Source organism: Polypterus senegalus, chromosome 18, assembly GCF_016835505.1.
Source record: "Polypterus senegalus isolate Bchr_013 chromosome 18, ASM1683550v1, whole genome shotgun sequence".
In the NCBI taxonomy this organism is placed as follows: Eukaryota; Metazoa; Chordata; class Cladistia; order Polypteriformes; family Polypteridae; genus Polypterus; species Polypterus senegalus.
In genome coordinates this window covers 25,440,073-25,452,702 of record NC_053171.1, presented here as the reverse complement: position 1 = coordinate 25,452,702, position 12,630 = coordinate 25,440,073, and the positions used below count along the sequence as shown (strand labels likewise).

The 12,630-nt window shown below is 42.2% G+C and overlaps 1 protein-coding gene across 3 annotated transcripts in view; it reads left to right on the top strand.

Annotated features, from left to right (window-relative positions):
- mdga2a (MAM domain containing glycosylphosphatidylinositol anchor 2a) overlaps window positions 1–12,630 on the top strand; it is a 348,884-nt gene that overhangs the window by 175,026 nt on the left and 161,228 nt on the right. For all 3 annotated transcript variants that reach the window (XM_039741007.1, XM_039741008.1, XM_039741006.1), the window contains exon 6: window positions 2,603–2,872. In XM_039741007.1, the coding sequence (XP_039596941.1) occupies window positions 2,603–2,872 (270 nt within the window). The remainder of the gene's footprint in view (window positions 1–2,602; window positions 2,873–12,630) is intronic.

Here is a 12,630-nt window from a genome sequence, read left to right as displayed (position 1 = left end):
TGTGTGATGCATATGTTCAGTAGAGAGATTACAGAAAAGCTTCACATACTTTTCTTGCCGATAGATAGATAGATAGATAGATAGATAGATAGATAGATAGATAGATAGATAGATAGATAGATAGATTGATAGATAGATAGATAGATGAAGTGGCAAGAAAAAGTATGTGAATCCTTAAACTGATTTATGCATAAAGTGTCTTAAAATATGGTTTGATCTTAGTCTAAGTTACAATGATGAACAAACACAATCAGTTTTAACTAATAACACAGATAATTGTTGTATTGTTCATGTACATATTGAAGAGATCATTGAAATTCTTAGGTGTAAGTTTAAAAAAAGCATGTGAACCCCTTGGCTGATGACTTGCACAACAGCTAACCAGGGTCAGGACTTAGCAGACCTGCAGTTCAGACAATGATGTGACATGACATGAGATTGGGGGTGTGCTCTGAAGCTACTTTAACATGTAAGAAAGAGTCAACAATTTTGAGTTTGTTATTCCAAGACGTATCTTTCAAAAAAGAGATGCCAGAAGAGCTACAATCAAGAATTGTTGATTTGAGTGAAGCTAGAAAGGGTTACACAGTAATTAGTCCACAATTTAACAAACTGTACATATTTAAATATTATTTAGTACTGGGGCTGCTCTCCCTAGAATTGGGTGCCAGCCAAGATGACTCAAATAGCACAAAGCAGAATGCTGAGTGAGGTAACAAAAGAACCTTAGAATAAGAGCTGAAGGCTTGAAAGAATCATTGGAAGAGGTGAAACATCTCTGTTTAGTCAACTCTACACAAGACATTTAATAGTCATGGAGTCTGTAGCAGGACACCCAGAAGGAAGCCACTGCTCTCCCAAAAAAAACGTCTCTGCACACCTGAAATTTGAAAAAGACCACCCTGACACTCTACAATCCCATTAGGAAAATGTTTTGAGGGTTAATGAAACTAAAGTTGAATTGTTCAGAAAGAATATACAATAGTATGCATGACATAAATTAGCACTTCTTCTTCTTCTTCTTCTTCTTCTTCTTTCAGCTGCTCCCATTAGGGGGTCACCACAGCGTATCGTCCATATCTTCCTGTCCTCTACATCTTGCTCTGTCACACCTATCACCTGCGTGTCCTCTCCCTCCACATCCAAAACCTTCTCATAGGCCTTCCTCTTTTTCTCTTCCCTGATAGCTCTATCCTTAACATCCTTTTCCCAATATACCTAGCATCTCTCCTCTGCACATGTCCAAACCAACGCACTCTCACCTCTCTGACTTTGTCTCCCAACCATCCAACCTGAGCTGACCCTCTATTGTACTTGTTTCTAATCCTGTTCATTCTTGTCACACCCAATGCAAATCTTAGCATCTTTAACTCTGCTACCTCCAGATCTGTCCCCTGCTTTCTGGTCAGTGCCACTGCATTCCAATATGAAAATTTCATCCCAACAATGAGGTACAGTGGAAGAAGCATTATGATTTGGGGCTGTTTTTTTTGTGGCCTAGATAGCTTGCTATTATCAAAGGGGACATGAATTTCCAAGATTATTAAGATATCCTACAGGATCATCTCAGGTTGGCACTCTACCAGGAGAAGCTCAGTAGGAGTTGTGTGATGCAGTTGGACATTGTCCCTAAACATCATAGTGTAACTACTACAGAATGGCTTAAAAAAAAATAAATCTTTCTTTTGGAGAGACCTAGTCAGAGCCCTGACTTCAATCCAATATGAATGACTTCAAGAGAGCCATTCTCATCAGACATCCTAAGAATATGGCTGAGCTGAAGCGGTTCTGTAACTAGAAATGGTCCAAAGTTCCCCGCAAAAATAGCGCAGGTCTGATCTGGAAGCGCTGTTTAGAGGTTATTGCTGGCAATGGAGATTATTAAATCCATGGGTTCACCTCCTTTTTCCACAGCACATTGATGTGAATGTTTGATGGATGTGGTCATTAAAGACATGCACGATTAGAATTGTTTTTTGTCTTATAATCTTAAGCATCTTGTGACTTACATGAAGATCAGATCACATTTTTGACCAATTAAAGCAGAAAACAAGGTCATTCCGAAGGGTTCATATACTTTTCTTGCTACTATAGATAGATAGATAGATAGATAGATAGATAGATAGATAGATAGATAGATAGATAGATAAAGGTAGGATATCATAGATATATAGATTTTATTAGGCATGTTTAAAAATGGACGGATGGGTAGATGGATGGATAGAGACTATATGGTACATAGTGCTTTGCAGTTTCTTCCACGGCGACCTTTTGGTTTATGAAAGGCACTTTCTCTGTTTCTCACTATTTTCATTTGTTGCTTATCACTTTTATGAGTCATTGAAATTAGGGTTAGGGATAGGGTTAGGGGTAGGGTTAGGGTTGGTGCCCCAGGCTTCACAATGACCTGTGGTATTGTCTAACAGGCTGTGGCCCACCAAGGAAATTCCACAGGCCTTCAGTGGTCTGAACTGGAGTGTCCTAAATTTGAAGTTCTTGAATTTGTGGGTTTCACATGCTTTTTTGATTGTTAGTTTTCAACCTGAGACACACTTCAAACTCAAGCCTTGTTCATTTTCTTGTCTATTTTGTCATCCTCCAGCTTCTCCATTGATCAAGCTGCTCGTCGAGGATCCCATTGTTGTCAATCCTGGGGAGACTGTTACCCTGGTATGCATAACCTCTGGGGGAGAGCCACCTCCTACTCTGACTTGGGTACGCTCCACTGACGTGCTGCCCGAGAAGAGCGTGTTAAATGAGGGAACACTAACTCTGCCGGCTGTCACCTCAGAGGACGCAGGAGTTTATAGCTGTGTTGCCAATAACAATGTAGGCAATCCCGCCAAGAAGTCCACCACTGTCATTGTGAGAGGTGAGTCCACCGTGGTCACCATGAAAGAGCTGTCAGTGCCAGAAGTGGTCATTGAGGGAGTCTGGCATGTCCACATAATGCTTCAGTCAGTCAGCCTTACAGTTTTGGTTTCCTGAATTCCTGAACTGGTAAAAGGGGTCACAAAATGGATGGATCTTTCAGAGCAACTATAAACGCATTACAGTGCTAGCAAAATGACAATCTTCAAAAAGACATGAACCTGGTGAAATATAAGGATGTAAAATATCCATCATTTTGTGAATCTGTGATTGTCCTAGTTTACAGGGATTTGAGCATGGATGATCAAATGGATGGATGGATGAATGGATGGATGGATTTTTTATATGCCCAAATGCAATGTTCCCTGTGTACTTCTGTGTTTTGTATTTTGACATAATTCTGCAAAGCATCACCACAATATGAATGGAGTTGCATTTTTGGCTATGGCTTTGATTTGGGTTCATGTCTTTCAGTTTTCTCAGTCCACCGGGAGTTGACATTATGAACTGATTTATCTCAGCCTGGATCTTTCCAGCCTTTTCTTTAACTGGGCAGTGAGGTTTCACTGGCAGCAGAAGATCTAAATTCCAGTTTATAGCCATGTGTAAAATGAAGTTTGTACTTGCGTGTATCCTACACACTAGTGCCAACAATCAATGACACAACAAGCTCACATCAGGGCCACTCATGCCTTTGCCACCACAAGTAGTTGTTGAGTAGCCTTGTGGCCTGAGGATTAAAAACTGTCCCCGAATCTCATGGTGCAAGTGCCCATGATCCATTAGCAGAGAATAGAGAAAAGCAATTGGGCAGGATGACTGAGGTCTTTACTGATACTGTCACCTTTTCTAGGGTTGCATGTTATATTTGTAATAGGCAGTAGACAGCTGGGTGTCAGTTTTGCTCTGTGCCCACTTCACCACCTTCTGTAGTGCTTTGCAGCCCTTAGATAAGATGGCGCCAAAACACAATGTTATACAGCTGAGGGGAATGGCTATAAGTCCATGACCACTGATGGAGACATCCAGGCGCTCTTCAGCATTGATGAGCCTTCTTGATATTAGCCAAGATCTTTTGTGTTCAGTTTAGTGACTCCAAGAACTTTAAAACTAGATCATCCCCTCCAACATCTGACACAGTGTGGTCTGCCTCCTGCACCAAAAGCTGTTATGACCACCTTCTTGGTTTTGCTGGCACCACTGAGTCAGCTGGTAAATCTTCTTTCTCTAAGCCATCTTCATCATTGTTTGTAGTGGTTTCATCAGCAAATTGTTGATGGAACTGGAGTCATCCACATACTGTAGGTGAACAAAAAGTAGAGAAGGGGGCTCGGCACACCACATCAGCGGGTGCCTGTGTTGAGGATCAGCATTGCTGTTAATTAGCACATACTTGGTCTGCCAGTTATTCCAAAGTCCACCTCCAAGTGGTAGCACTAAGTTGCTAGTAATGCTGTTTAATGTTGTACTGAGCACAGATGTCAGAAACTCTTCCTTTTTACCGGACCCTCCTATTTGTGTCTGTTGCTATGCAACACTAATTACAAAGCAGTCACCTGGTGCGCGGGACAAGAGAGAAATTAAAAAGGTGGCTTTGTTCTAAAACTGCACTCTGTTTGCCTTTACAAAACCACCATTTGGTGTTCTTCTTGTCCTCTAAAGTTTCAAAATTTTAGTGCTTGGATTTATCTATGCCAGCCTGTTTCTGGGTTGTCTTGTGTTTTTTGGAAACCTTTCCCTGAATATTCACGTATTCATGTTGCTTGGACAGCAGACCTGTTTTACTCTTCCGTGAAGCCTCTTATGAAGTCATCTCATTCAGATCTGCACAGCAGCCAAAGTTCACGCTGCCAGCCATGCTTTAAGTGCCAGTGCGCCATGCTAAATCTCATTATGTTGGTTTCCTCTGGAGAAGGTGGCATTAAGGGGCTTCTGTTTCTGTAGGTGTTACTATGCAACAACGTTAAAATTATTTCTGTTTTTCAATACTTTTTTTCTTGTCTATTCATTTTTAAATTTGGATATAATTATGGTGGTCCTGATAAGCTTCTTGTTTTCATTTTATGGTGACAGTATTTTATGGAACCATTACTATGATGCATCGCTCTGTTGCCAGCGGGCATGGTGTAACATCACCTAGGGGATGCTTTAAAGAGCTGGCACTGTGTGCCTGGTACATCCAAGACTGTAGATATTCTTCAAACTTTGTGTGTGGCTTAGGTGTGTTACTGGTTACGAGTTCAGGCAGTTGTTCTTTGACTTTGATTTAAGCTTTGGGTCTGACTGTTTCATTTCCTGGTTGCAGCTTCGTAAACGTAAAGGTTTACTTCCTTCTTTAACTTTGACTACCCTGATTGTCAACTTTGGCAGTACAGTGGGATCATAAGGACAGCTAAGAAACAGAAATCATGAGTGGTGTCTTTTGGTGCTTAGCCTGCCAAGACTGGATACAAGAAATGTAAGAAAACTGACATATGGGCATGGAGAACATCCAAAGTCTACACAGAAAATGTCAGGGCTTAGGTAGGAAAACAGAGTTAAGTGAAATAGAGGTGAGGGTTCTTCTGGAGTCCTGTGTGCTGTTTTGGTCTCCAGGCTACAAAAAGGACATAGCAGCGCTCGAAAAAGTCCAGGGAAGAGCAACTAGGCTGACTGCAGGGCTACAGGGGATGAATTATGAGGAAAGATTAAAAGAGTTGAGCCTTTACAGTTTAAGATAAAGAAGATTAAGAGGTGACCTGACTGAAGTGATTACAATTATTAAAGGAGTTAATACAGTGGATTAAGACTGTAATGGAAACTCGTTAAGGGTAAATTTCACACAAACATTAGAAAGCTTTTCTTTACACAGAGAACCATAGACACTTGGAATAAGCGTAGTAGTGTGGGAGACAGTAAGACTTTAGAGACCCTCAAAACTCGACTCGATTTTTTTTTAGGATGGGACTGGTGAGCTTTGCTGGGCTGAATGGCCTGTTCTCGTCCAGATTTTTCTGATGTTCTGAAAAGGACAATGTGCCACTCGGGCAAAATCACCTGTAAATAGACGAGTTAAAAATGTGAAGAAGAGAAGACAAAACAGTCCTATCACTGATTAGGCTGAAACCCATCAATGAAAAAGCTGGAGGTTAAGAAAACAAAAGTAAAAACGGTAAGAAGCAAAGTTAGAATTGATGCAAAGCACCATACAAATAGAGTCAGTTCAAATGTTTAATCAAAAATTGAAAATAAGCTTCAATTGACATGCAGGTTAGCGACCCTAAATTCTCCCTAGTGTGTGCTTTATATGTTTGTGTCCTGTGGTGGGCAGGCGCCCTGGCCGGGATTTGTTCCTGGCTTGCGCCCTGTGTTGGCTGGGATTGGCTCCAGCAGACCCCCGTGACCCTGTAGTTAGGATATAACGTGTTGGGAAATGACTGACTGACTGAGAACCAAAAAAGTCTGAATTAGCGTAAGCCATCCTAAATTGGGGTGTTCATAAGAAATGTAATGATTTACTTCATGAGGTAGAAGTAGAAGAGGGTATCCGAGGCAGCACTGCAATGCTCTGGATAAGAGCTGCATCAGATATTTGAAACATTAAAATGTGTGCTTCGATATAAATGTTTAAAGTCAAAATATTCTTGATTGAAAATAACAAATAGAGGTCCATACCGGACTGGATCCCAAGTAAAAAAAATAAAATCATATTCATTGTGGACCACCAGGGGCGCATCACTGCCCAAACCTGACACAGACAGACATGGCACACGAGTTTAAGGCACACACGCTTTTTTATTTTCTTTTTCCCTCATGGGAAATGCCTTCCCCCCGTTTCCCACAAGCACAACACAAGACTCTTCTTCTTTCTCTCCTATCTTCCTCCCTCTTCCTCCACTCTTCCTAGCAAGTTTTTCTTCTCCCACCCGACTCTGGCTCCCTGAGTAGTGGCTGCTGGCTCCTTTTTTAAGGCACCCAGAAGTGCTCCAGGTGGTCGTTGTTCCACTTCCGGCAGTGTTTCCGGGTGTGGTGGAAGAGCTGCCCATAAGGGCTAAGTAGCAGCTGCTGCAGCACCGCTTGGCGGTGGCCACGGAACCTATCAGGGCTGTATCACACTCAAACTTCCATGGAGCCCTGCGGGTATCCGAGGCAGCACTGCAATGCTCTGGATACACTCCCTCCCATGGTCCTTCCAGCGTGGAGGTGTCCCAGCTGGGCAAGGGCCCCAGCCATACGCCACATCATATTTGCTAACCTTGAAAGAGTCTAAAATGATACCCCACATGTTTATATTTGAAATTTGCCATTTTTAAAATTCTGTAAGAGGCGCTAAGATGGCTAAGACCACCAGTAAAGAACCAAATATCAAAAACATTAACATGTTCATAATCAGCGACCTTGAAACAGCATAAAACGACACTTGCATAATTTAATATTCCCCATGTTTTTTAAGTTTTGCAAAAAGTTGTAACTTTCACCCCTTGTATCCCATTAAGGTTGATGTGGCATAAACAACTTAAAGTCCTTCTAATCATTTCTGGCTCATCTTAGTTACTCTTTATCATAAAGGAGCAGTTTCCTGTACACATCTGGTCCAAAAATGACCTAAAAATTAGGGTTTTTCAGGAGTCGAGGGCCAGGCCAAAAATAGGCAGTGATCCCAAAAAGTAGAATGTTTTGTATAACCAGACGTCAAGGTGCATCGAGTGGTATATCAAAAGTAAGGATTTCTCATACCAGTGAGTCAGGAGGCAGCAGACAAACAAAAAAACTGAAGTGATTTCAAGTGTTCATAAGTAATTCTAATAAACACAGTAATTATCATTGCCGTGCAATGGCATATGGTAGATCTGATTAAGATTGGAAGGACTTGGACATAACTAAAAAACCCTTCTTCACTCTCCAACACCTACAATATTGTCATTGTAGGGCATGAGAATGAGAGTCCACCATTAGCTGAAGCATTATGGATCCACTGCTTTCTCTGAGAGCTGACCAGTTTGTCACCAGCATGGTGGATCCAAATTCAACTTTTAACGATGGCTACATTGCCAAAGGGGAAATGAGGATTGGGGCTTCATGATTAGTACTTTCATTGACTGGTAAGGACATGATGACACACACATACACCTTTTCATGAGCCCTGAGACACAAATCTTAATCAAGGTAAACTCTAAAGTCATTCTAATGGACTATGGGGTCAACGCTTAAATTAAATTCTACCTATAATCGAGAAGAGCTGCAAGGTTTTTGCTGTAACAGGCCCAGTTTCCACAAGATGACGACAAAGCCTACATATCAGCAGAGACAGAATTATGTAGAACTCGAGGTCAGTCCTTTTACACCTTATGACATATTTCCAGGTGACAAGTATTGATCAGTAGAAAAAGAAACTCATTTTACATGTCAGACTTTGGCCATTCGTGGCTTTGGGACCGATTTACGGTGACGATTTTCAATGAGATTTTAAATGAGAGGCAGAAAGCTTGCCTCTCTTAGAATGGAAAGAATAATGTAAAGCCAGTAATTACTCTTCAGGTGAGATTGAACATTTTAAAGCCCCCTGGGAGAAAACAGAGTGATTACGGTGACATTTATTAGCAAGTGGACTTAAAAACAAAACCATGCATACATAGGCCGTGAGCTGACTGTGAGGTGGCTAGGACAATTGGTGAGGCCTGGTAGTGAACTGAATCCAGTGGATTCAGGAGAAAGAGGCCGAAGAGCTGAACCAGGTGGTGGTGTGACCACAATGGCAGCCAACATCAGAGTACACATGAGAAGATCATGCCGGTCAGGCTTATTATATCTGGTATGGATTCTCCTGATTTTGTTACTTTGTTACTTTTTTTCTCCAGGGGTCTGCAGTTGAAATTGATTTTTCTACTCAAGTGATATTTTTTTACTGTAATGTCACTTTATATATACTAGGGGGTTTTGCCCCCTGCTCGCTTTCCTCGCCCACCCCCTTCCCCTCCCAGGGCATGCTGAGCGCCAGCCACTTCACGTCTCTGCCTCTCACGTTGTGAAGAGGGGGGCTGAACGCACGCTAAGGAGAAGCGGTCGCTCCTCTGAAACCCCCTCTTAAATGGTGATACAATGGGAAACACATTTTTTTTTACTTCCTTTATGCTCGATCAGCTGGTTTGCTGCTACTGCTGCTTGTGCCAGGCTGCGTGATCTGCATGTCTCGCAGTGCTTTGAATTTGTAAGCCTGTACAGCAGCTGTCCACCTTGTCTAGTGGGACGTTGAAGTGTCTCCGAGAAAATTACGCCACAACCCAAGACATTTTTATATAATAGAGAGACATTTTTCCTGGTCTTCAAAAAGATTACGATGAGAAACCCAAAAATTCCTGTGATCGGTCAATAGCGCAGGAGCGGGGTGTAGTTTTCAACTATGCCACTAGGCATTGCGTGCCTACAGTCACTTTACCAGTGCCAGTTGACTCTGTGTTGAGATGATCGAGATGTGTATTTCTAGCATTTATTCTACAGTCACGTGTGTGACTTCGCCGATTTTTTTCTTTTACAAGTTCAGGTCAGGCCATAATGAACATCAAGACAATGATGAATGCGTTTTTCAAAATTAGCACACCCGGTAATGAAGAGTTTCCCGTGAAAAGACTCTCAATCAGCAAAATCAGCAATCCGCGGGAGGTCCAAAGGAGGAATAGGATTTGAGAAAAGCGGCGTGGGGGTATATGGGAGGCGGCAGGCAGCGTGGGGAAAGGGTTTGGAAGAGGACGAACAGGAATCAGGCGGGACCGGGTTTGAAGAGGAAGCAGGACGAACCAGAAGAGAAATATATATATATATATATATAAGAGATGTGGTTGTTGCTTCACAAAAACAGGAGAAGACATCTGACAGGACTACTCCATGACGTGATGATGGCATGCAATCCAAACCAGTTCAGGTCCTAGAGCTTGTTCACTTCTGATGTGTGTATTCTGTTGTGAAGCTCAGTGTTGTACGTGTATTGACTTAATCAGTTTTGAAGATTCTGACACTTTACATAGGCAGTGGTCTTTACCAGACACTGCTGAAGATGTTTATATACACCACAAATAAACCAGAACTAAAATAAAAACCACTTAGAATGTTCTGGAAACGTCTGCCTACTATTGGAATGTTCTGAAAACTTCACATTAGGAGTTCTCTCTTTAATTTTTTTTTAATTGTTTACTAAACCCTTAGCCATTGAAGAACCCTGTGAAACAACACCCATGTACGTGCAATATGAATAAAATGTTAAGAATGGAGTGACTGATAAATGTTTAACCATCACAGTGAGATTTAACAGGCAAATAAGCTATACTGAATGGACAAAAGTACACTTTGCGGAGAAAAGGACTCTACAAACATCAATTATTTAAATTGGTTTGTGGACTTCCCTAATATACAGAGAGCACAATGTTTATCGAAAATCTGTTTGCTGTTGTTATGCCATTTATGATGCAACAGTCAAAATGACGAAGATTTATCGTAGCAGACATTAGAACTTCTAAAATGCAAGGTGGCCAAGTAGCTGCAGTCATCTACGAGTGTATGTTTGTCTGTTGTGACCACAAGGGGGTACAACTGAGTCCATAACCCTAAGACACAATAGCACTCCACATAGTCTTGGGTTCCAGTAAAATGTTTTATTACAAATAAGTCACCAAATGTACAGTAAGGACCAGCCTCAACTGCAATTAGAACTCTGACTACCTGATCTGATGTGGTGGGCTCCTTTTTAATTCCATCCATCCATCCATCCATTTTCTAACCCGCTGAATCCGAATACAGGGTCACGGGGGTCTGCTGGAGCCAATCCCAGCCAACACAGGGCACAAGGCAGGAACCAATCCTGGGCAGGGTGCCAACCCACCGCAGCCTTTTTAATTCAAACCTGGGAATGCTTTCAGTTACCACAGCATGTCTTCTCAGAAGCACTTCCAGCTTAAGTGGAAGGGAGTTTAGCCATCCCCCAACAATGCCTTCTACTGGTATCTAGGGATCCCAACAGGGTTGCACTTTTGTACTCCAACTCCCAAGCTCCCCTGCGGGTGTCCAATAAGGGATGCTACCAGAGGACTACTGCCACCTGCCGTATGGGGGATGGAATGGCTCTCAGCCTCTGACTTCTGCTGGTCCATCCATTATATTACTTCAGCTGGGCACATAATTGTTTCTTTGTCCATCCAGCCAACCCATCTGTCTTTCCAGTCTGGCCTCCCATCCAGGTAAGAAACTTTCCTCCTCCTTGGCCAGGATGCCCGTTCTTCTTCTCGGACATCCCCACAGTCTATTCTGTCACTGCTCTCATTACAATGTACCGATCAATCACTAAGCTTCAGTTGCCTTGTGCTATCGGGATCTTGAAATGAAAACAGCCATTTTAGCTTTCTGTTTTTTTGTCAATGTCAAGTCTTTAGTTTAATTTCAATCACCGTCCCTCAATAGCTCTTTTACGTATTTTTCGAATACATTTTTAGAAATGGAAAGCTGTGAACCTGATTGTTTGAAGTAGACGGACAAGAGATCACTGGGGGCAGGTTTTTAGGAGGAAACCCTGTGGGCGGAGTCTTTCCAGCAGCTTCTATTCATTACAAACGTTTTAGCAAGTTCTGTGGAGATGTGTGTTCTCGTTCGAGAATCACATCTGGCCTAGTGAGACTATCTTTGAGCTGACTTCCAGGATTACACTCGGTCGATATCTCAGAAGTTTATTTAGATGCAAAGCATGGGAATCATGAACTTGTAGCAGATACAAGCGAAAAGACACTTTACTAACCTCTGAATGGACAGCAATGAATGCTAGTGCAAAAGTAAAAAACAAAATGCCATTTATCCATCCATCCATTGCAGCAGTTTAACTTGATTCAATTTATTTTTGTATAGTGCTCATCACTGAGTACAGGTTATGTGTGTTTTTTTTTATTTATGATACATACACCACGAAATGCCAAACTTTACAATACTGACATACATTGTTATCAGGTCAAGGAAAGAAAGGGTCCATAATAATATATTTTGAGCCGCTAACTGGGTCGTCCCATTTAATCTGTTTCCAGTTTTAAACAAAACTAGTGCTCAATGGTGCATCCAGCAAAAGAAAAATAACAAAACAGAGTAGCCCTTGTGAACCAGTGGCTGTTCTTGAGTAGATCTAATTTTGGAGGAGCTCCGTCCGTTGTTTCACTCGGTCCGAAATGAGACTCCACCTTCTGGAAACTCCCAGGCTTTATAGGACTTGGACCGGAAGGGGCGGGGTCATTTGCACTCACTGGGCATCTTCTTCGCACTGTGGAGGGACAATGAGATGTCATAGCAGCAGCACTCCCTCTCTTCCCAGGTTGGTATTTCATAACTTGGATGAGCCCAGAAGGTGATCCTACCGACATGTGTGCTTGACAACATGAACACTTGAGCTACGCTGAACACACAGAGGAACTACAGTTCAATTTGATGAACATGTCCAAACCAAATCAAAGGGCATTGTACTGTATGTAGTGCATAGTGCATGTGTATTGTAGGGCAGTATGGTGTAGTAGTTAAGGCTTTGGTCTTCAAACCATGAGGTTGTGGGATCAAATCCTGCTACTGAAACTGTGTAAGTCACTTGACCTACCCGTGCTCCAATTGGAAAACCAGATGTTGTAAGTCGCCTTGAATAAAGGCATCAGCCAATTACTTAAATGTAAATAAGATGATGGGCAGCACGATGGTGCAGTGGTAGCGCTGCTGCCTCGCAGTTAGGAGACCCCGGTTTGCTTCCCAGGTCCTCCCTGTGTG